Source organism: Scleropages formosus, chromosome 4 (assembly GCF_900964775.1).
Source record: "Scleropages formosus chromosome 4, fSclFor1.1, whole genome shotgun sequence".
Classification (NCBI taxonomy): domain Eukaryota; kingdom Metazoa; phylum Chordata; class Actinopteri; order Osteoglossiformes; family Osteoglossidae; genus Scleropages; species Scleropages formosus.
In genome coordinates, this window is record NC_041809.1 from 21,713,992 (window position 1) to 21,738,327 (window position 24,336).

The 24,336-nt window shown below is 47.3% G+C and overlaps 1 protein-coding gene across 6 annotated transcripts in view; it reads left to right on the forward strand.

Annotated features, from left to right (window-relative positions):
- The first annotated feature begins 213 nt into the window (after positions 1-213).
- phldb1a (pleckstrin homology-like domain, family B, member 1a) overlaps positions 214-24,336 on the forward strand; it is a 73,429-nt gene continuing 49,306 nt past the window's right edge. For 3 of the 6 annotated variants that reach the window (XM_018755408.2, XM_029250936.1, XM_029250937.1), the window contains exons 1-4: positions 214-1,020; positions 10,455-10,556; positions 18,564-18,687; positions 20,375-20,545. In XM_018755408.2, the coding sequence (XP_018610924.2) occupies positions 928-1,020; positions 10,455-10,556; positions 18,564-18,687; positions 20,375-20,545 (490 nt within the window). In that variant the 5' untranslated portion in view covers positions 214-927. The remainder of the gene's footprint in view (positions 1,021-10,454; positions 10,557-18,563; positions 18,688-20,374; positions 20,546-24,336) is intronic. The other 3 variants (XM_029250938.1, XM_029250939.1, XM_029250940.1) reach the window with 1 other exon arrangement.

The following is a 24,336-nucleotide window of genomic DNA, read 5'->3' on the forward strand; positions in this document are numbered from 1 at the left end:
TGAGGAGGAGACGGGACCAGAGTCACGGTGGGGAGCAGAACTCGAGAGGAAGGAGGACTTTGGCCTGCTTTCCACTGTGGATTTCCCTCCATTGTTACTTCCTCTCCTCCCCGTCTGAAATAGAGCATACACACCGACACACACTCCCCTTACAGTACCCGCACGGGGCAGTCTGCGCAGAGACAGGCTCCTTCTTACGGTGCCTGCTTTTACATTGCCTAAGACATAGGGAACCCGGCTCCGTGTCAGCACTGGAGAAAAGGGGACGTCACCCCTTCTGAACTCTCCCAGCGTTAACGGTCGCTGCTTTTCGGAGTCTGCGGAACGCGGAGGCGCAGCGACGCAGCGGTGGGGGTGGGGGAGTGGAAGGAGGCAACAGCAGGGCGGCAGTCTGCCGGCTGCCAGGCGAGGTGAAAGGGTCCATGTAACACGGCGGGACGACCGAGGAGAAGGAGAAGGGCCCTGCTTTGTTTTTGTCAAGCGTAGGCGGCTGCCGCTCTTTGTCGCCGGGTTGACTCTGGCTGTGCTTTTGGGAGAGGAGAAGGAAAAGAACCGGGACGGTGCAAGCGGCAGGGGGGATTAGCGTGTCGACCTCGTACTCGGGTGGAAAAAATCTGGAGAAGGGTTTCCTTTCAAGGCTGAGCTGGCACTGAGGAGCAGTGTGTTTGGCAGTGCCCTGCACCTCAGCCTGGGGTCACCTGATGCTGCTGGGGCACAGGGCGGGAGGGTTTTCGCTCTCCATTTCTTTGCTGAGCTCCCATCAGTGCCCGCAGAGAGGAACTTTTTAGTCATCTGGATTTTTTGTGAGCTGAAGGAGAACTCGGAGCTACTTTGCGGACTTCGCTCGCAGGCGTTCGGAAAGCCGAAGACGGCTGTCTACCCCGAGAGAGAGCAGCTGGCTGTAGCAGAAATGGACTGACCCCGGGGATGACCCAGAGCTTCCCCTCGGCCCAAGGCGACCCCAGAGTCAGAATCCTGTTGGCCTCCCTGCTGAAAACAAAAATTCACATCATCCCAGAGGTAAAAGGGAAGAAAAGGAGAGGAAGGGTGGGGGCAAGAGTTAGAGGAACCTAAAACCGCAGGGAAAGGTGAAAGAAAGCTGAGAAGCGGATGGTGCAGTTTGTTCCGTTCTCTTTTGTTGAGGCTTTCCTGCTTTCCGCCACTCACCTCGGATTGAACAGATGCTATTTATTACCTCCAGCCCAGCTGGGCATAGCGGTGCTATTGAGAGACCGTAGACAGGACTTGTACTTGTCTTAGATTGTGGTTAAACGAGAAGAATCACCTTAAAATGATATGTGGTTTAAATGCTGCACTAAAATGTAGCACAGGAAGTAGTCTTTGCTGTATTATTATTATTATTATTATTATTACTAGTGCTATCTAGGGTGTTCCACTGTCAGCCTTGTGCCCAGTGATTCTGGGATAAGCTCCACTGTGACCCTGATCAGGACAAATAGTTATTGAAATGGATAATAGTTATTGGATGGATGGATGGGTGGATTGATGGATGGATGGATGGATTATTATTAGTGTTATTAATTAGCTGACACCTTACAGGTGACTTAACAGGGTTAGGTTAATTCAAAGCGAAACATGCTCACAAGGTCACACAAGAACAGCGATATCAGCTGATGCCAGTCTGTTAACACAAAATCAGCCGTACGGAGACATAAAGAATCATGTAGCAATTCAATTTAATATAGTGCTCCTCTCAGCAAGGTGACAAAGCACCCATATAGTTCACACATAAACAGTGACAAAGAAAGCGGGGGCAAGGTAACGAACTGCACCGCGGCACCGTTTTCTGCAGTCAGCAGTCGAGGTCTCTTTTCACATCTGTCTGTAGCGCAGGTGGCCTCATCCTTCTGACAGGTGCCAATTAGTTTGGGCCCCTGCATCCAAACACGGTTAGTTGAGCTACTGAGTGCAGCGCTGCCGTCGTTGGGCCTTCGGTAAGGTGCACTGGGAAACCGCCAGGCTGGGATTACCCACACTGAAAAGAGCTCTTTGTGCTCTTTGGGGTGGGATGGAATGCCGGCCGAGTCCTGAATCGCCGTGACACGACCGGCCAAAGTCAACGGAATGCATGTGTTAATTTGAGCAAAAGTGTCCCAGAATACTGTGTTCGCACCGACCAGCCCTCCTCTGCCGCCACTCCACCTCCCACCTCACAAACCCCACTCCCGGTAGAGTCGCCGCCGCCCCCCCCTCACTCCGCCTTTGAATAACAACACAGAGCACAGCTTGTGCCAAAGAAAGTGTGACTCATGGAGTTGTACTTTCCAGGCCAGGGCTTTTGGGTTCTGGATGAGCTTGATGCTTTCTGGGCTTGTATTCTTGGAGAAACTGCAGTTATTTGTTTAGTTATCTGTCCTTTCCAGTTGATGGGACCCACATGTATTGTGGCGGATGTTGAAAGCTGAAATGCAGCGTTCTGTCGTGCCCAACAGAAACAAAGATGTCGAGGTCCCTGGGACTCCTGGTTGGAAAGGCTCCGTTTGGTTTTGGTTCTAGTCTTGGGATTAGTCTTAATGTGAGTTTGCATAAGATGGGAAATGTCTGAAATGGTGCTTTGGGAGCCTCTTTCCATTTTTGTAAATACTCGGCATGTCCACACACACACACACACACACACACACATTGACTGAAACCGCTTGTCCCGAGCAGGGTCGAGGCGAACCGGAGCCTAACCTGGCAACACAGGGTGTAAGGCTGGAAGGGGAGGAGACACATCCAGGATGGGACGCCAGTCCGTTGCAAGGCACCCCAAGCGGGACTGGAACCCCAGACCCACCAGAGAGCAGGCACAGGCCAAACCCGCTGCTTCGGCATGTCCATATAGCTTTAATTTTGGCATTGCCAAAAATTGATTTTTGAACTGGTATCATATTTGATTACCAGAATGGCTTAGGTTGTTCATGTGCCAGCTGGAGTTGTTGTAGCAGTCCTGTCACTTTGGGCCGTGCCATCCCACGTGATGTTGTCACTCTAGTAGTGTGTCAGTTTGTTAGCATGGGGTTAAACTTTTCAAGACTTTTTCAAAACTTCTGAAATTCTGATGGATCTATGATCGTAATGACAGCGGGAGGTGTGATTTTCATTCAGACTACTATAATAAGGTGGTCATTGTGTGGCCTGAATCTCCATTCAGCCCTCTTTGCAGAAGCCTGTCTCTCTCTGGTTATTGTCCCTTGGAATTTTCGTTTGTCAATCAGTATCCTTTCGACTCATTTCCTGGACAGCAGGCGGAGATCATGAAAGTGTTTCCATTTCGGGAAGGGCAGCCCTCAGAGGCCTGTTGGGCCAAGGCCTCGGCCCACAGGAAACACCCATGCTTTGTAGGACATGTAGGAAGTCCACGCATAGAGGAATAACTCCCTTGCGGACGAGCTCTTAATCACTGCATCTCTTTTTGTTTGTCATTGATTTCCTGTGTTCTCACCCACTGTCTTTCCTTCCCCCGAAACCTCTGTGGATCTAGTATATGTGTGTCTTTTCAAGGCCATCCCCTGCTGTTTACCTTTTTTCCCTGCTCCAGACAGATGAGACTGATGCGTCTTGCGCTGTATGGTAATAATTAGCACTTTTTTTTGTTTTCCATTATCCAGTGACTCTTCCCTGAGTCTTGTTACACTCTTCAAAATTACTGAGACACTAAGAGAAACTGAAGTACATGCAATTCATCTTACAAAAGCTAACAAGAGACCTTTGATTAAAGTAAGAGGCAAAGAAGTATCAAAATTTAGACTAATTTCACTTCAGTTCATCATTATTAAAAGTAATTTCATTGATTATTTGGCTGATGCCTTTTTTTCAAATGCAATTTAATGTTAGGCTTGAACAGTATAAAAGTGCTTCTAAAATAAACTCATATGTCGCAAAAATGCTGTATGTATCACTACAAACGTGACAACCCTTGTTATTTACATCAATAGGTGGGTTGTGATAGCTTAAGCAGATGCCATTTTTAAGATGTTCATAAATAGAACATTTGTGCACGTGCAGCATTTGAAAAAAATGCGATGGGAAAAGACCTTGGTCACAATGCCAGGTCAGAGTGGGAAGTAACCCTGTGGAATTCCACTCCTGTAATGGAGGGATTTTGAAAAACAGAAAAGGGACACGTTATAATCAAATTTTTATGAAAAGACCATAATACCGCAGTGGGTTCAGCCGGTGCCAGCTGTGTGGCGGGTCTGGGGTTCGAGCCCTGCTTGGGGTGCCTTGCGATGGACTGGCGTCCCGTCCTGGGTGTGTCCCCACCCCCTTGCACCCTGTGTTGCCGGGTTAGGCTCTGGTTTGCCGCGACCCTGCTTGGGACAAGCGGCTTCAGCAACTGCGTGTGTGTGTGGGGGCAAGCGGTTGTTGACAATGGATAGATGGCGACCATAACACTAAGCAGCACAACTACGACTCTTTCTTGGCCCTTGTTTCGTTCACAATACATGTTCTTTAATATGTTTATCAAGGAAAAATAACAAAGGGCCTCTAATGACATCCCAGTATCAGATTGGTCGTTCTATCTTCTGAGGCAGTTGTGAACATTTCCAGTTCCAGGCATAGGAGGTTAACTGATGGCAGAACAAGGCCAATTTGATTTCCTTTTCTTTGGAAAGAAATGCATTTTCATTGGATTCCTGGCACCGTTGTAGTTTATCGAGCAAGGGCACTGCAACATTTGCCCTGGCTTTGCTATAAATAAGCACAGAAAATTGACAGATTAAGTGCTCTCTTTTTAAATCTCACCACATTAGGTTTATCTCCGCCAAAATGTCTGGCTGGAGTTGTAGTTTGACTCATTCAAACAACCAGTCATGACGTCATGGCCCCCAGTTCCCTGCTTGGAATTGTGAATTAATGCTGATAGCCCACAAAGAAATTGCTTAGCCAAGAGCATTAGAACTGAGCTGATTTCCATTCCAGGCCATGTGGCTTCCCTGACTTTTGAGATGAATGTTCTACCACCAGTTTTAAAGATAGCAACTGTATCCACTATAACTATAAACAGTGGAAGAACCACATAAATAGCCTATTCATTTTATGCATGATTTTTCAAAATGGGTGATTTTTTTTAAATTGAAAGGTATATTGAAAAGTTTGCATAGTACTCTACACAAAGTGAATTACATGCATAGAAGTGGACGTTGGAAATGTTTCCTCAAGAAATGCCCATCTTAAACAAGTTCCATAGCTGTTATACAACATAAAGAAACATTCTCTCCTTCTGTCTGTCTCCTCCCTGGGCCTCAGTAAGCGTTGGGGTTTGACGGTGCGCATGATATTCTGTCGAAATCTGTATGACCACATTCTAGAATCACTGCTGTTAACTCACCTCCTTCATAGATGTCATTTTCATTCCCAGAAAGGAGAGAAACCATGGAGTGTGTCAAACAAAAGATAAAAGATTATCACCCCCAAAAGAACCAAGTGTTTAACTCAAACATGAGTCATATTTGCTATTACAGTACTTGGATCTCTCACAAATATTTCAAGGATCTGCTAAAAATAAAACCTCAACCTTTGCCTCATTTATCTCCCAAAACCCGCCAATTTTATTTAGATGCTGGAAGATGCATTTTCTCTGGTAGATTTTATGATGTTCCACATGGGGAACCCTAAATATACTCCCACAGGGCATTTGGTTTGCATGGTTATGTAATTTAATGTAAAAATGGAAAGATTTGTGCGGTGAGCCACATCTATTCCTGCCACCACAGGACTCGCTGCGGGGTATAATTGCAGCTGTGATGATATGATGTGGAGGACTGTTGAACTTCTCACCCATTCTGCCTCCTAGCGAGACGCCTCTTCGCTGTTTGAATCCATGTTGTCATGGTACGGAGCTGACCGAAGAACAGCCCCTCTCTTCCGATTACCCAGAATTCCTAAAGGACTGGGAGGATGTAGCACTGACCCAGGGCAAGCCATGGCAGGGATGATGTACTCTGTGCATAGATCCCAGGGCAGTGTATTACTAATAGTGAAGGACAGGGATGGGCTGCTTGGGCGGTTTTCCAGGGTATAACTGGACTCATGCCATCGAGTCATCTGGTACGATAGAGGAGCCGCTGCCAGCAGCCTAATGGACGTCCTTTTTTATTGTGTCTTTTCAGATAAGGAGCATGAGATAGCCCAGTCCTTACGTCCTTGGCTCTGTGACACTTAATTGCCTTTTGTTCTTAGGATAACAATGGCTATTACTGTTATAGTTTCTCCATATTATTATTACTCAGCATAAGACATGAAGATACATCCAAAAAAAATGTGCACTAATTTACTGCAGTACAAGCAGCAGTGGTAGTTGCCCTGTTGTCAACTGACTATGTGCTTGTTCCTTGGTCGGTACCGTGTATAATAGCTAAGGATCTGGACTGACACCCATAACACATGGCTGAGATCACAAGGTCTACTGGGTAAAAAAAAAAACTCTGATATGAAGATACTATAAACAGCACAGCTGTTAAACAGCTTTAGCTTCTGCTAAATTTTAATATCTTGTTTCCATGGATAAAGATTAAAGATATGAAAATAAAGACTGGAGTAATAGGTATTATAACAATTATAGCTACTCCAACAGCTCTTGATAGTTCCACTGAAATTCCTACTAATAACAGCAATAATAACAGCGGTAATGAGAAACAATTACCTCATTTCCCAGAGATCCTACTGGTTCTCCCCGGTGCTTCTCCCAAGTCTTTTCGGGCCAATTGCCGGTTAGAGAGATGACATCAGGGAATGAGCTGAGGGAGAAAGAGGGGGAGGGAGTGCAAGGAATTGGAGTGAAGAGTATCAGTGATTGACAGGAGGACAGAAGAGTGGGGTATTATTATTTCACCCTCTGATATAGTGTTGGGGGGATTCCTCAAACATTCCTCCATGACAGGGTGGGCGGGAGTAACAGAGCAGGCTTCTGGCTCAGAGAGATAACCAGTGGGAGAAAAATCTCTGCATTGCTCTTTTTCCCTCCCCCTCCGTGCCTATTCCCAACGCACTCTCGGATGTGGGGGTAGGAAATGCCAGTGGGGAGTAAACAAAGCCACCCCCTCCTGGGACAAAACACAGCAGCACACAACACCAGTGCTATCTGGGGTCGGAGTCTTTTTTGGCACGCTTCAACCCCAGCGTGCTCTTGGGGAATGGTTGTTTTGTGTGCACGGAACTGTTGTGTTGCTTTCGGGGGGGATGGCATGACTGACAAGCAAATGAAAGACGGATAGAAAGATAGAAATTGAAAAAGGAAGCAATAGAGTTACCTCTCGGCTGTTGTGCATTTCACTGAGCCCCCCGCCCACTTCACACCAGAAAGGACGATTTAGTATCTCATCCCGGGAACAAATGTTAAACAAAATAACCCTTTTGAATAGTATCGAAACCATATTTTTTATATAATAGTTAGAGAAAATGGCCATGCAAGTATATGACAAAATCATATAAAAGGGGAAGTAATGACCGCTGACATGAGGAGTTCAACTGGGGTCCGTTTTCAGGACTGTCTCTTCTCTGAGGAGGAGAAGTACACACACACACACATTTTCAGAACCGCTTGTCCCTTACGGGGTCACGGGGAACCGGAGCCTACCCGGCAACACAGGGCGTAAGGCCGGAGGGGGAAGGGGACACACCCAGGACGGGACGCCAGTCCGCCGCAAGGCACCCCAAGCGGGACTCAAACCCCAGACCCACCGAAAAGCAGGACTGCGGTCCAACCCACTGCGCCACCGCACCCCCTGGAGGAGAAGTAACCAAAGACAAATGTATATCCCCACCTTCGCTAAACTGTTGAATTTATGGTGATGATTAAATACAGCATGAATTCATTAAATATGAAGATTCAATACGGCATTATTGTCCGCAATCAGCGCGCTCATGGAACTTCAGGTTTATGTGCACCGCACCCTTCTCTATGGGGTATGCTGTCTTTTCCTTGTGGTCAGGGTCCGTGCTCAATGATCTGCCACAAAGACAGCAGTCCCACAGTCTCCGTGTCGAACAACGGACAATGCCAGCCTTCACACAGCAGCTGCATGTGGCAGCTCTGCTACCCCCGGAATGTGTGTGCTGGACTTCGGTTTGGACCAGTCTGCTTCGCTGTCAAGGCAGATGATCCCTGGCAGAGTCCCCTCTGAGTCCCCTCTTCTTCTTGATCCTCAACCCAGAATGCACTCTGGAACTCTGAGGCTAAAGGCAGGTGGTTTAGGAGACCAGCTGAAGCAAGTGAAGTCACATGCATTCATTTAAGCAGACAATGCATTCAACACTGGTTTAATCCACATGTGGATTGGCCTACATACAGCAGAATGGTCTTGTATGCAGCTTTTCTCCTGCGTTTGAGCTCTTTTCTCCCTTCCAGCTTTTCTCACGTTCTATCCCATACCCCAGCCCTCTCTCTCCTGGCTCATCTCTTATCAGTGATATTGCAGGAATGTGAAACTATGCTTCTTGAAGCAAGCGGAGACAGGTAAGCTCTGCGAAGGGGAGCAGGTATTTTTCACGGAGAGACAGGCACAGAAAGAATTAGTAGACTTCGAGTTGTGCTTGTCCTGCTTGAGAACTCAGTGTAGCTGCACTCGTGGGAAAAGAAGAGGAACAATACTCTGTTTACATATCAAATTCGTACTGTCAGTGTGCTGAGCCAGAGAGAGCTCAGCAATGGAGAGCAGGTCTATGCTGGACAACTGCCAAAAGGTAATTAATTTACTGAAGTTTTGTTGTTATCCAACAGCAATGCATTACCATAGTTTTTGAAAACCACGCTATAGGACAAACTGTCATTACTGAAGAAACTATTTAATCATCTTTGTTTGGATTTCTGATGAAGCAGATATGTAATATGACATCCAAACACATTTCTGGGGCACCTTATAATGATATGTAAACAGTGATGCACACAAAAAAGGCAAATTAAATAGTTTAGTGGTTAAGGAACTAGAATTATAACCAAGGGCTTGTGTTCAAATCCTAGGAGAAAATGCTGCAGGGCTTAAAATGAATGATTTTAGCCTAAACTGTGGCACTGAGTCAAGGGAAATCCTGGGCGTCTAAATGCTCGCGGGATGGCATGATAGGGAGATGGGTAGCACTGGGTCCTCACAGCTTCTGTGCTGTAGGTTGAGATGTGGGTTCCAGTCTTGCTCAGCGTCTGTGGAGTTTACATGTCCTCCCGATGTGAACATGAGTTTCCTTTGGATCCTCCTGTTTTCTCACATGGTACAAAGACGTATTTCAGATTAACTGGTGGTTGTGATTTGCCATTAGTCTATGTATATATTACTTAATGAGTGTGTGTGACAGCCCCTCAATGGACTGGAGTGTCACCTACCATACTTCCAGGATAAGCTAAGGATCACCATGACCCTGCAGTGGACAAGTGGTTAAAGATAATAGTTGGATGGATGGATAAATACTCTTACATGGAGATGCCCCAGCACAGATATTTGCATCTGGAAACATCCAAAATGTGCACAAATTGCACTGTAACAAACCCATGCAAGATATTTCATGTCTGATTGTATCTCACTGGCAAAGACCAATGAGTAAGAGAGATGTGCTTAATGGTCCAGCCCAGGGAGAAAGACCAGTTAGGTGCACTTTGGGAACTCCCTAGTAAGTGTAAAGGTCCCCCTATCATAGGTGCTGCCTGGTGAGTAGAGTTCAGCTGCATCTGTTTATACAAACTACCCGACACGTGTGAGTCAGCGTGACTCAAACCAGCTGGGTCTGCGCACCCCCCCTCCACCCGCTCTGTTCCCCGTGCCGCCGATGCAGATGTGCCCAGTTATCTGCCGAAACAGCCCTGCGGCGAGCGTGAGCTGGCCGGCGATGCTTCGCCACGGCTTGCGATTTAGCGCTTCGCTCAGGAGACTTCGCATCCACGTTTGCAGCCATCCGAGCACTTCCCGTCGAGTGAGCCGACACACGCAGTAACTTAGCTCTTTGTTTCTGGCAAACTAAATATTTTGAGCATCCGTATCCTGGCAGCGTGCTTACTGTGTTTGGGCTGACTGCGACGGGGGGCTGTAGAGGTACCTCAGAAGTTTCAAAAAAACTCCCCGAGGGACAATAAATGGGTTTCCTCTATGTACTTGATTCATCTGTTTAATCCAGTCCAGACAGGGCTGCGTGCCAGAGACGCACAAAATGGGTCGCACAACTTCTGTCTGCGGAGTATCGGGTCACAAACTAGCAGAAGGATTTTATGTTTCTAATTTGCTTTCTCTCTCTCTGGCAACTCTCTGAAATGTAAGAAAGAAAAAAAATCAAATTCAGATGTATTTTCAGGTGTGACAGTCTCCGAGGGCGGTTGGCAGGCGTCTGACAATGTAGCCAGAGGCAATAAAAAAGAAAAACAGTAATGCTCACGCAAGATCTAGGCCACTCCATCGACTATTAAGTATGTACACGTTGAGCCATCTACCATCGGGGTGTCACTTTTATGCGCTTTCTGTCTGCAGGACCTTCATGCGTCGGACGGGCCGATCGACAACACCGTGGACATGCACCGTCTGAACAGCAACCTGCCTGAGCGTGGGCGGCAGACCCATCAGGTGCTACAGGTGAGCTGTGCAGTGGAGCCCTGAATCGGCCCTCCCGCTGTCAAACGCTTTTCTCCCACACCTTGAGACCCGACCCGAAGTGAACATCCTCAGCATTGCGGTCTAAGAGCTGGACCTGAACGTTCTCTCCAAGAACGAGATGGGGGAGGGAGGGAGGGTATTGAAAGTCACCAAGGACAGTGAACAAAAGCACTGTTGTTGTGAAATGTTAGATGATGTCTTGGAAATTGTCACGCTGATTTTTGTTATTCTTTTTCTTAAAAATTCAAGCCTTTTATATTTTTCCCGTTTGAGCTTTTTGCATGGTCTGGAACTAAGATTATAAGAATGTTACGCTGGGAACACAAATTGCAGAGGCTCAAACTCATTTTAAGTGACATGACACACTACCTCACTGTCACATCCCACGGGGTCACTGCCCCTCCTGGTCAGAGGCGGCGCCACTCAGTGCCGCTAGCTAACGCTTACCTATCACCTCACAGTCTCGTAGGACATGGAGGTATAAAAGGAGCCAGCGGAGCAGAACTAGTCGCGGATTCTTAATCAGCAGTTCTCTTGTGCTTCGTTGGCGATTGGTAGTCTCTTGTTCCCTCAGTTTGTTTCCTAGGTGTGCATGTTCCAGTCCCGAGTGCCCGTCCCGTCAGTTCCTGCCTCTTGTTCTTCAGTCCTGGTCCATCGTTCCTGTCCGGTATTTCGTCACGTCTCAGGGTTGCGGTCAGACTCACAGATTAGCGTTTCACTGTTCACCGTAGTTCCAACACCGTGTGTGTTTCCTGGTCTCGTGTTTCTTGTTTCACTTCCACCGAGTGTCTTACAATACTCACCGTACACGTCTAACCTCACACTGCACGTGAAGTCATTATATATTTCGTCTGTGTTTGGACGTAATAGCAACGCGCGTCCGTGTCGGACTCCTGTCCGGACGCTACAGAAGAATCCGCCTGCTAATATGACTTCAGCGGAATGGCGTGAGCTGGCGGATCTGACAGAGGCGAACCAAGAACGACTCCTGGTTTGCACAAACGCCGCTAGCCGCCTCACAGATCAGTTTGAGCAGTTGACACGACTCCTCAGTCACGGTGGGCGGGGCGCCGATCCGACCAGTTCGCAAACGCATGATGATTGGCGGACATGTCTTTTTGATCGTCTTTATGCTTCCTCGGGTCCTCGCGCGGAGCCCACGAGCCCTGTGCAGACCAATGGGATCAGCGCTACTGAGCAGCTGTCCGTTCCCTTCCAGGAGGCTTTGCAAGGTAGCAGAGGTGAGAACCAGAATTACACAGAATACTCAATCCCCAGTCCAGCCTCTCTGCTCCCAGGGCCCTACTCTCCTGAGTCACCCTCTAGCCCAGACAGAAAGACAGAGAGACAGTTCTTCCCCAGCACCAGGAGTTTTCAGGCGCGTTCCTGGTCTCCAGTGGAGAAGACATCCAGCCCCCGATTGTCAAGACCACTCTCTCAGGAGTTCTCGCCGGATTACCGGAGCAACTCCGGGTCCAGCCGGACCCCGACGCCGCCAGGGCAGCAGGTGCCCTACAGCCCTGTGGACAGTGAGCCGGCTCAAGCACGCAACCTTGTCAGCTGTGCAGGGCTCGAAGAACAGTGCGTCAGACAGGGAATAATACGACTCAGTAACGGGCGTTTGACAGAGGAGGAAAGGAGGCGCCGTTTTCTGCAACGCTTGTGCTTTTACTGTGGAGCTGCGGATCACGTTCAGGTTTCCTGTCCAGTGCGGCCACCCCGTGGACCCCAACGGACCGACTTACTGGTGAGTGATGTATCTCTCCATACCTCCCTGTTGACATTACCAGTTACAGTATCCTGGGGTTTCCAGCAGCAGCAGACGAAAGCTATGGTAGACAGTGGCGCTGCAGGGAATTTCATGGATCATGATATGGCCGCGTCCTGGGGCTTGCCCTGTGCCCGATGCCCAAAACCCCTGGCTATTAAAGCTATTGATGGCGCTCCAATCGGGTCGGGGCGTGTAGAACAGCGCACAGAGCCCGTTACTATGCAGGTAGGGCCACTCCATAAGGAACAGATATGGTTCTATCTGATTAAGTCCCCTGATAACCCCATTATTTTGGGGTATCCATGGTTATGCACCCATGACCCTATTATCTCTTGGAGTGAGGGGAAACTGCTGTCTTGGGGACAGCAGTGTCCCAAACACCTGGAGACGTCTTGTAACTCCACATCCATAGAGAGCCCTAATGCAGATCTGCCCCTGCAGCTTCCAAGGGAGTATGCAGATCTAGTGGCGGTGTTTAGCAAACACAAGGCTGCAGAACTGCCTCCTCATAGACCTTGGGATTGTGCTATAGATCTTTTTTCGGGCACTACACCCCCTAGGGGGCGGGTATACCCTCTTTCTCAACCTGAACATCAGGCAATGGAGGCTTATATAACGGAGGCACTAGAAGCCGGATTCATCCGGCCGTCTACCTCTCCAGCTTCCGCTGGCTTTTTCTTTGTTGAGAAAAAGGACGGGGGTTTGCGCCCCTGTATTGATTATCGGGGGCTAAATGCCATTACTGTGAAGTACCCGCACCCCTTGCCTCTTATCACGTCGGCCCTCGAACAGGTTTCCGGTGCTACCATCTTTACGAAACTGGACCTTAGGAGCGCATATAACCTGATTCGCGTTAGGGAAGGGGATGAGTGGAAGACCGCTTTTAGCACCGCCCTCGGCCATTATGAGTACCTGGTCATGCCTTTTGGCCTGGCGAATGCACCTTCCGTATTCCAGGCTTTTGTTAATGAAGTACTCAGAGAGCTAATTAATCGCTCAGTATTAGTGTATCTGGATGATATCCTGATCTTTTCTCGGTCCCGTGAGGAGCATATTGGACATGTCAGGGAGGTGTTGCAAAAGCTGGCAGCACATAAGCTGTACGTGAAAGGGGAGAAGTGCCAGTTCCATGTGCACTCTGTGGATTTCCTGGGGTACATCCTAACCCCCAACGGGGTCACGATGGATCCACAGAAGGTCTCGGCAGTTCTGTCATGGCCCCAGCCAAAGACAGTAAAGGACCTGCAACGGTTCCTAGGTTTTGCGAATTTCTATAGGCGCTTCATAAGGAACTTCAGTTCCGTTGCAGCCCCGTTGACTGCTCTGTTAAAAGGAGCCCCTAGGCGCCTGACCTGGACTCCTGAGGCGAGTCAGGCCTTTGAAGACCTAAAGAAGCGTTTTACTTCTGCCCCAATCCTGAAGCACCCTGATCCCAAACTGCCCTTTATTGTGGAGGTTGATGCTTCTGAGGCCGGGGTAGGGGCAGTGCTCTCACAGCGCCAGGGAAGTCCCCTGAAGCTCTATCCATGTGCGTATTTCTCACACAAGATGTCGCCTACTGAACAGAATTATGATGTAGGAAACAGGGAGCTCTTAGCCATAAAGATGGCCTTAGAAGAGTGGAGACATTGGTTAGAGGGGGCTACGCACCCATTCTTAGTGTTAACTGATCACCGGAACCTGGAGTATCTGCAGAAGGCAAAGAGGCTCAATTCCAGACAGGCGCGGTGGGCCATGTTCTTCACCAGGTTCCGTTTCACGGTGACCTATCGTCCTGGCTCCAAGAACGGCAAGGCCGATGCCCTGTCCCGTTTGTTCGAGGTATCGCCTCAGCTCTCCCCACCAGACACCATCTTGTCCCCGACGCAGTTTGTGGCTCCTATCCGTTGGGCTTTATTGGACGATATCCAAGCAGCCCAACGTCAAGAACCCGGTCCCAACGAGCAGCCCCAAGACAAAGAATACGTCCCGTCCACTGTTCGGTCCGAGCTCCTACACTGGGCCCATGATGGTCCAAGTACAGGACACCCAGGGGTCAACCGAACCTTGAAGCTTCTCGCTGAACGCTTCTGGTGGCCATCCATGAAACAGGACGTACGAGACTTCGTCCTTGCCTGCACCACATGTGCCCAGGCCAAGGTCCCACGGCAGCTGCCAGCAGGGCTTTTAGAGCCACTCCCGATTCCCAACCGTCCATGGTCCCATATAGCGGTGGACTTCCTTACTGATCTTCCGTGTTCTGATGGAAACACCACCATATTGGTCGTCATAGATCGCTTTTCCAAGGCCTGTCGACTGATTCCTCTGAAAGGTCTACCTACAGCCCTGGAGACCGCGGAACTGCTGTTCCAACATGTCTTCCGGCTGTATGGCCTGCCAGAGGATGTCGTCTCGGACAGGGGACCCCAGTTCACCTCAAGAGTCTGGAAGGCCTTCTTTGCCCGCTTAGGAGTCTCAGTCAGCCTCTCCTCTGGTTATCATCCACAGTCTAATGGGCAAGTGGAACGCCTCAACCAGGAGGTTGGACGTTACCTGCGGAGTTACTGTGCTCAGAATCAAGCGGATTGGAGCAGATACCTCCCCTGGGCAGAGTACGCACAGAACTCCCTGGTCCATTCGTCCACAAACTTAACTCCTTTCCAGTGTGTGCTCGGTTACCAGCCTCCGCTGTTCCCGTGGACGATGGAGACCAGTGGGTTGCCAGCTGTGGACGACTGGTACAAGAGGAGTGAGTCGGTGTGGGAATCCGCACATGTCCGTCTCCAGGAGGTGGTATCCCACCAAAAGGAGAAGGCCGACAAAAGGCGTAGGACTGTATTGTACCAGCCAGGGCAGAGAGTATGGTTGTCCACCCAGGATCTCAAACTGCATTTGCCCTCGAGGAAGCTTGCCCCCCGTTTCATCGGCCCCTTCAAGATCCTGAAGAGGATCAACCCGGTTTCTTACCGTCTTCAGTTGCCCTCGCATTATCGTATCTGTCCCACGTTTCATGTTTCGCGCCTCAAGCCCCATTGTGTTTCCGCCCTGCAGAGCCCAGCAGTCTCTCCACCTCCACCGTTGGATGTGGATGGTTCTCCTGCCTACTCCGTCAGGGCCCTCCTGGACTCCAAACGGAGACGGGGTACGCTGTACTATCTGGTCGACTGGGAGGGCTATGGGCCGGAGGAGCAGTCTTGGGTACCAGCACGGGACATCTTGGACCCAGCTCTTATTGAGGACTTCCATGAGTGTCATCCAGATCGGCCTGCTCCGCGACGGCGGGGGCGACCGCCTACCCGCCGGCGTTCTGCGGCTGGAGCCGCCCCTGGAGGGGGGGGTACTGTCACATCCCACGGGGTCACTGCCCCTCCTGGTCAGAGGCGGCGCCACTCAGTGCCGCTAGCTAACGCTTACCTATCACCTCACAGTCTCGTAGGACATGGAGGTATAAAAGGAGCCAGCGGAGCAGAACTAGTCGCGGATTCTTAATCAGCAGTTCTCTTGTGCTTCGTTGGCGATTGGTAGTCTCTTGTTCCCTCAGTTTGTTTCCTAGGTGTGCATGTTCCAGTCCCGAGTGCCCGTCCCGTCAGTTCCTGCCTCTTGTTCTTCAGTCCTGGTCCATCGTTCCTGTCCGGTATTTCGTCACGTCTCAGGGTTGCGGTCAGACTCACAGATTAGCGTTTCACTGTTCACCGTAGTTCCAACACCGTGTGTGTTTCCTGGTCTCGTGTTTCTTGTTTCACTTCCACCGAGTGTCTTACAATACTCACCGTACACGTCTAACCTCACACTGCACGTGAAGTCATTATATATTTCGTCTGTGTTTGGACGTAATAGCAACGCGCGTCCGTGTCGGACTCCTGTCCGGACGCTACACTCACCAGGAAGCCTTCAGGTAAAGGTCTTGGAAACACAAGGGCTGAAGCGTCCTGCAGTTCATAAACTGAGAAAAAAGGTCAAGGTTAAAAACAATTTGGCAAAGAGAAGCTCCCAGGCAGACAATAAACAAAGTTAAAGCTAAATGTCAGGCAGTAATAATATGGCCACAAATGTCAGGAGATCTCGGGTGTGGAAAAACAGGCTATAGAAAAAACCATGGTGCCGGTGGGACTGACAGTGGACAGGAACCCCTGACTCTCAATCCCAGCAGAAGAAGTTCTAAGAGGTCCTTAGCTGAGCAGCAAAGAACAAGACCTGTAGTCAAACTCCCGACAGCAAGGACACACCCAACCGTAAGTGTGGAACAATGAATTTGGGAAACCATGAGCATTGAATTACCTTTGATCGTAGACCTTCCCCCCGAGCAGAAGGATCCTTTCATCTATCTATCTATCTATCTATCTATCTATCTATCTATCTATCTATCTATCTATCTATCTATCTATCAGTAGCACAGAACACATTTGTGTTCCTACATTATCAATGCCAAATTTCCAGTTTTCCTTATTTCCTTCAAAAAAAATGTGTCTCCTTAGAATTGGTTTGATTGCTTTGATTGAGTTGCCCTTTTAATTTCATTAAAATTAATTAAATTCCTTAAAATAACCACGGCGCAGAGAGCGTTTTGCAGAATTTTGAGACTCTCTGGAATTTCCAGGGTTACTCTAGAGAATTTTCTTGCCCCAGGTTATATTTTCTGCCTCTGATCAGATAAGAGAGAGCTTGTCCTAAGACATACAGAACCCTTTCTGTCATGAACTTTTAACTTTAAAAAAGTAAGGAGACCAGACTGCAGCAACAGCAGTTTTCATGGTGACTGGTAAGTATTCAGGCTTGAGTATCAAGTGTCACAAGGAGCATAAAGCCTCGGGATTTATGCACATGGAGGACATTGTCTGAATTGCTTTGACAAAGACTCACAATGTCAATGAAAGGACATGAAGGTATCCGCTAGCAAGTCTTCAGGTGTTTCCGAACTTCGGCTTGGAAATAAAGAAGGAGGAGATGAGACAGTGGCCCACAGGAGACCTTTTACCCCTCAGTAACAGATCACCCTTGGCCCAGGGACTTTATCTTTGCATAAAATCCTCTTAGCCCTTCCTCGCATTAACCGATCGCCCTAATTGGATCCGCATAATCCTGTTTTCGGAAGCTACGAGCAGAAATCCAGCGGGAAGTGTGCTTTACTAGCTGGGAAGCTTCAGAAGGGGGACATGTGAATGTCAGACATGCTCTGAAGCGCATTTTTCATCAGTCTGCAATGGGAATCCTGACATCTTCACTCCACATGGTTGAACAAGACTCGAGTCATGTGTGCATCTGATCTGCGCTTCTGTCATATCCACGGCTTTAATGAACGGCGCCCAAAAAGACAGAAAATCTGAGAAAATAGGTCAACGTCACAAAGAATTGCAGCGGTTCCAAAATGCAGAGCCAGTGCAGCTAAATGATCCCCTAAAACTATCCCTTGTTGACTAGTACACTGTAATGGTCACAACATTTATTCTTAAACAATTTCACAGAAGATTCACTGAATTCATCGATTTAAAACCTAGAATTTTTTGACTCTTAAGGAAATCTTTGTTCCGTTTCAAAATAAGGCAGAGCCTGATAATTTTGTAAATCATGTGTTATTTTTTAAATGGATACGTTTGTTCCATAAAAGAAGTTGGTCATTTTTATGAACAAAATCAGAGAAGAAATAAAACCATCCACCCTTGTTTCACATTGGCATTAAGGCACACGTGTACATCGGCGTAAGTTTTCCAGTGGTTTACAGCAAATACTTTTGCGCTGACACTTCTTCTGTGATGTGCTCTGGAAGGCATGTTGGTCTGAGTGCAGAATTATGGGGATCTCAAGCAGGAAAGAATCCCAGGATTTCTGACCAGGAGCAGGCTTCATGGAGACTCAGTTTTATGGACCATGAAAAGGCAGCAGTTTTTTTAAAACACTGTAAAACCATAGTGTAATTTTCACTGATATACTGAGAAAGCTGAGTTTTCACTCATACTCCTAAGACTGTTAATTGCCTTCTTTTAATCCACTGTGGATAACCAAAAACGTGATTTTCACGTTCTCTTCTCTTTATGTATATTACGCAACACATATTTAAGAATAGGTGAAGTCAAAATATGGCAAAATTATGCGAGTGTGTTTATGAATTACAGTACATTGATGCCACCTGTTCTTATCAATCTGAAGATAAAATTAGTATTTTTGTGTGACAGATGTTAAGTTTTAAGCTGATTTTGAGGTTCGTGGAGTAGTGAAATTTCTGTTCTTTTCCCCTCAAGAGTACCCCCCTGGATCTCATTGAGACTGGCAAGGGGCTGAAGGTTCAAGCAGAGCGCCCTCATCTGGTCAGTCTGGGAAGCGGCCGCCTGAGCACCGCCATCACGCTCCTGCCCCTTCCTGAAGGTGAGCAGTACTCTGATTTTACTTCAGCTATGTTTCCGGTAACCAGAACCTGAACCAGAATTGGGTGACTGTGAGCTGGCCTCTACCTAAAGTATGGCTACTGAACTCCAGTTTGAGGGGCCCAGGACTTACTGGTTTTCGCTTAACTTCAGCTCTACCATATTCCATTAAAGTTAATAATGAGTTTTCTGCATCCCTGAAAGATTCAGGTGTGAATGAAGCACTAATTAAAACGACTCAAGGGCTTAAAAAGTGGATCTGAAACCCTGCCCACACAGCTGTAACGCTTCAGGTACAAGTGAAGGGTGGCATGGTGGCACAGTGAGTAGCGTTGCTGTCTCACAGCACCTGGGTGGTGCGAGAGGATGTGGGTTCTATCCCTGCTCAGTCTGTGTGGAGTTTGCATCTTCTTCCCCATGTCTGAGTGGGTTTTCTTCAGGTGCTCTGGTTTCCTCCCACACTCCAAAGGCACCCTGTTCAGGTTCCCCCAGAGAGAGTGTGTTCCACTGATGGAGTGACCCAGTGTAAGTAGTGTATCTAGCAGTGTAAGTCACCTTGGTGAATAAGGTGTGTGGGCTGGTAACATGGATTTCATTGGAAGTTGCTTTGGAGAAAAGTGTCTGCTAAATAAATAAATGTAAAATGTAAGTGTTTCAAAGTTCTCAGTAAATAAAGGCAAGCTGTCTTGACATGATCTAGAAATGTGTCTAGGGTTATTCCATTCATTTGCAGCACAATTAAAACAATAATATGACTGTTCAAATAATGATTAACAGTACTGCCTATTCATTTCAAAAGATAGTGGAGAAGATAAGGGAAAATGGAAAAATGTCCATATGCTGAAAAATGTAATGCACTATGGAAATGTTTGTGAACAAAGCGCTAAGTGATGCGCAGCACTGATCGGGGCAGAAAGGGGAAATGAAATGACTACGCTTTGGAGCTCACTTTCTGCCACATCTCATCAACCCAAAGATGATAAAGAGAGGAGTTTAGTATTTCAAAGTAAGAAATTAGGAGACACACTTTGTCAGCAGAAAGACAAGAATTTACAGCTGATGCAGTACAGTGGGTCTTAAATCTTACCTCTGTGGTACAATCTATGATTCAGGGTTACAGAATACTGGATTTTTGAACATATGTTAAAGTGCTGCCCAGGTAAACAGCCTGGGGTCACCCCTACTTCAGTACCTTTGTGAGGAAGGAATGGGTTCATTAGGTCTAAGCCTAAATCTGTGTAGTCGCCATCATTCCTCCCACAGGTAACATTATCACCTACATCAGTGTGATCATCTTGGTTTTCTATTGTTGTCTTTGGGTAGAACTTGTCAACTCTAACACTCTGGAGGAATTGACACTATGGTGGAATGAATGTGTGGGTGTAGTTAAGGTTCAGTGGAGAGCATAGGTGAAAAGGCCTCTTGCATCCTGCTGAGACATTCCAGAAGGTTCTATCTTATCTCTAACTGTGGAGCAGGCGAGGGATGACTCCAGTGGAAATTCTGTTATTTCGCAGTTCAAGTTTTGCTATCATGGATCTGTGCGGACCTTGTTCTAGTAGACTACAGACCCCAAATGCTATAGTCCCAGCAGTTTTTTCAATCCCCAGTTGTGATGACAGAGTTATATACATAAACGTCCCTCTAGGACATCAGTTTTCATCTTTCTGTGGGGTTTGATCTTTCAGGACGGACGAGTTTGGGCAGTGGAAACACAGACATCAGCATCCAGGGACCAGGCATTGCAGCTCAGCACTGCTTTATTGAGAACCGAGCTGCAGTCATTACCCTCCACCCCTGTGGAAACCAGTGTGCCATTGACGGTCTCCCTGTCACGAAACCGGTCCAGCTGTCACAAGGTATGGATCTGCCAACAGACTTTTTTTAACTTTATGCATTAAATGTCTAATATTAGTCAGACTTAGTCAGCTAAATGAATGCATGTAAATCTAAGCTAATTTATTACTAGCAACACTGACACAACGTACTCTGACACAATGCTAGCTTTTTTAGGCCACAGTCCAGAACTGTCGGTCAGTGTCAAAGAATAGACACCAAGGTACCATGTGATGCTGTTAGTTCTGGCACCAAATATGTGAACCTGTCAGTCATCGGGCCAGCTTTGGCATAGAATGCAGATCATTGCAATTCTATTCCCTGGACCAAAAACATTTTTGACAAGTGAGGGGAAGGGAAGGATGTGCTTACTCCCCCACTATTTTTCCTAAATGCAAAATCTAGAGGAAGCCTCTGTTCTTTAATTTTGTTACAGTCACTCACTGGAAGTAATGTTGGTCTATCCAGTGCAAATGTTGTGAATTATTATGGGATCAATGTTCATCCTCCATGCTGAGACTAGCACTGCTAGTCCCAAGATCAATACAGGGCGACTTTGGGGAATCAGAGTACTCTGGCTTGCAAGTGCCTCTGCATTTTCCTCCCATATTATTGAATGAAAAATGACCTTGAGTTCTCTTTGGGTCCTTTATGAATTTAAAACCGCAAGCAGTTCAGGAGGCTGGGATGACTGAACAAAGACTCTCTCACAAGGGGAGGGGGCACTGCCTGTCATCTGGGGGCACCATGTGAACTAATATAAGTTTGAGATTCAGATGAGTTCTGAGAAAAATGTTCAGCACCTCTGAAAGGCTGGTATTTCACACTGTAAAATTCACCGAATTTAAGGGAAAATATATTCATACAGTACATGCAGTTGAGGTATCATGCTCTTCCCAGGTTTGGGTACATATATAGCATGCTAATTCCCTCTAACCACATTCTTCATTGTGTTGCCTGTGTCAGAACAGGATGAACTGTTTTCCACAGAAGGGCTGGGTATGCTCGGTCCTGCTAGTGGAACCTGGATTCTCTTGGAAATCTGAGCGCCTGGGATACTATTTTTATTTAGCCCTAAAATACCACCTTCACTTCTTAGCCACCTATGAAATTGATGGTTGCTTGAGTTAAGAGGCCCATCTGAGATGAGATGAGGCAGCTGGTGTCCATCTGCCCTCTTCCAGCCTCAGCCTGACTCACAGACATACCAGACAGAGCAATTTCCTTAGCTTATCTTTATTGTTAACCACTGGGCAACAGGTAGTGTTTAACCATTTGGGCTTGATATTATAGTGCAGCAGATTTAAGTGAGAGGGAGATTATTTTATATCTGTTAGATATAAAGGTTCAAACACTGTGGATTTCTTTGCTGAGCAAAATTCAAATCAATTAACATTAAATCCATTAACTGAACAAAAAAGTAATGGTAATAACAGATTAACCCAGCTAGTCCTCCCTCAAAAATAGTGTGGTATTAATTTCAATTGACTTTTTATTTGATTATAACCGATAAGCCTTCTAAAAGCCAAAACATATTTTTGTCATTCATTTATTTATTATCTATACAGCTGCTTGTCTAGTGTTGGGGGTCCGGAGCACTGGGTGCAAGGGATGGTACACCCTGGCACTAGGCCATTGTAGGGTAGCCACACACGGGCAATTTGGGGTCACCAGTCCACCTGAAACACATCTTTGGACTGTGGGAGAAAACCTACATAAATATGTGGAGAACATGTGGACTCGTCACACACTGAGTGATGATCAGACCTACATCCTGTGAGGAACCCGCGCTACCCGCAGGGCTGCCAAGTTACCGAGTTAATTTGTCCCACAAATTAATTCATTTAGCTATTCCGCAGAGCCCAAATTTCATTGCCCAATATAAAATGTGTTAACTGGGAATCATGGGATATAAACTTTTATCGCTTCGGCTAGGATGGAAGAGCATTTGGAAAAGATGGGTAGATTTTTTTTTTTTTTTTTTTTTTAATGTTTGTAGCCATTTCTCATACTACTAGTGGGTACAGAGTAGCAGTACTGAAGGAGAATTGTTTCTAATAAAGTTCTTCCAGTCACATTACTATTGATATTATGTGACCTACCATTTGTAATTGAATAATTGTTTTGTTACTTCTTAGCTCTGTGACTTAACTTCCCACCATAGATCCAGGACATAACGGTCGAAAGGGATTTCCATGGCGACCTGGCACGTGGTCCAGACTTCACAAAGACAATTAGAATCCCGCTCCTCGTTCTTCATTTCTATTGGCCTCCGTCTCCACGTGCAGGCGCCTGCAATTGGCTGACAGCAAGAAAGCGTTCGTCAGCCTCTTTGTAGCGTCATCGCATGTTTGACGACTTTCTAAATATTAACCGCTTTTTATAAATGGTTAACTGGCCTATTTTGTGCATAACTGATTTGCGTAACTGCGACCTGCTTGGCCGTACAGATCTCTAAAATGACCCTAGGAACGTGAAGGCGCAATATACTGTTGTGAAAGTGCGAAAAAATATAAAATACTCATCTAACTCTAAATACTGATTTTAAGAAACAAACATGTCTCAGGCGTATAATAAGCAGATTCTCTGTGGCAGATTACAATACAGCAATTATATGGAAATCGGTTTTAATCAGAATACAGAACATGTGAGGACGGTAGGTTGCAGTGTACAAGGGAAGGGTGCAAATATGAACAAGTCAGTGTTGAGCGACATGTGACCAGGGACAAAACGGACAGTCATTGCAAAAATGTTTGACAATGGAAGCTATTAACTTAAAAGCCATAAAAATGCATGGAGAATAAACTCAGTGCGTAACCCCATCATCATAAGGGAAGCGGAAGAGAGAGGGGTTCAACACACCTAGGACACAGTCAGTCATAGCTGCGTGTGAGGTAGTACAATACAGGTTTTATTTCTTCAGCGAAGGGGCGTGTTGACCCAGCGCTGGACCCCCACCGAGCCATCGCTCGCCCCTCCTCCCTGGCGCTCCCGCTCCACGCCGGGCTCGCGCAGGAGCCGAGATCCCGCTTCGTCCTGCTGCAGTCGTCGCCCCTCTCTTTTCCGCCGATAAATTGATTTGTGAAAATAATTAAATTGGACACGTGTGGCGGAGAGGCAGAAAGAAGCTTGTGGCACCGCGATCAGCTTACCGCCGGAGCGCACATGATCCGCAGGTCAAGCAAGGCGCCTGACTCTGTCCTTCACTGAAAACAACAGAACACACACACCCCGTTTTAAAATCGTGCAAAAGTTAAGATCGAGCCGCATATGGAAACCGCAGTTTCTTCATAATTACACCCCGGCGGTGTATTTACTCGGATCGCTTCCCCGCGAAAGTTGCGTGGAGACTCGGATCCCGCGAACTCGCTGATCCTCCTCGGACTGCACGGTTTTGAAACGAGTTTTGTTCCGCCGCGTTGGGAATAAAGACAGTTGCGCGCGGATGGTGTTTTTTCAAAAGGGGGACGTGTTACAATGAAACAGGTGGACATCTGCGCTCTTTTGTTTTGTGCTGCTGAGGGAGAATACTGGGTGAGTGGCATTATCATCACAAAGACACGGGCAGGGCGCGGACGAGCTGCACCACGCACGGCCATCTCTCCGGGCAAAATGCGAGCAGAAAAAGTACTTTCGGAATGAGGGCACGTGAGATGTTCACTTGGGAGGACGCCACGACTTCCATTCCTTGTTTCTGAGCGTGAGTATTTTCACCTCTAGTGTTTATAATAGCGAGAAGAGTGCTGGCAGGGAGGGTGGCGGTTGGAAGCGTGATCTTTTATTATGGCTGTGATTTATGATCCGGAGGTTCCTG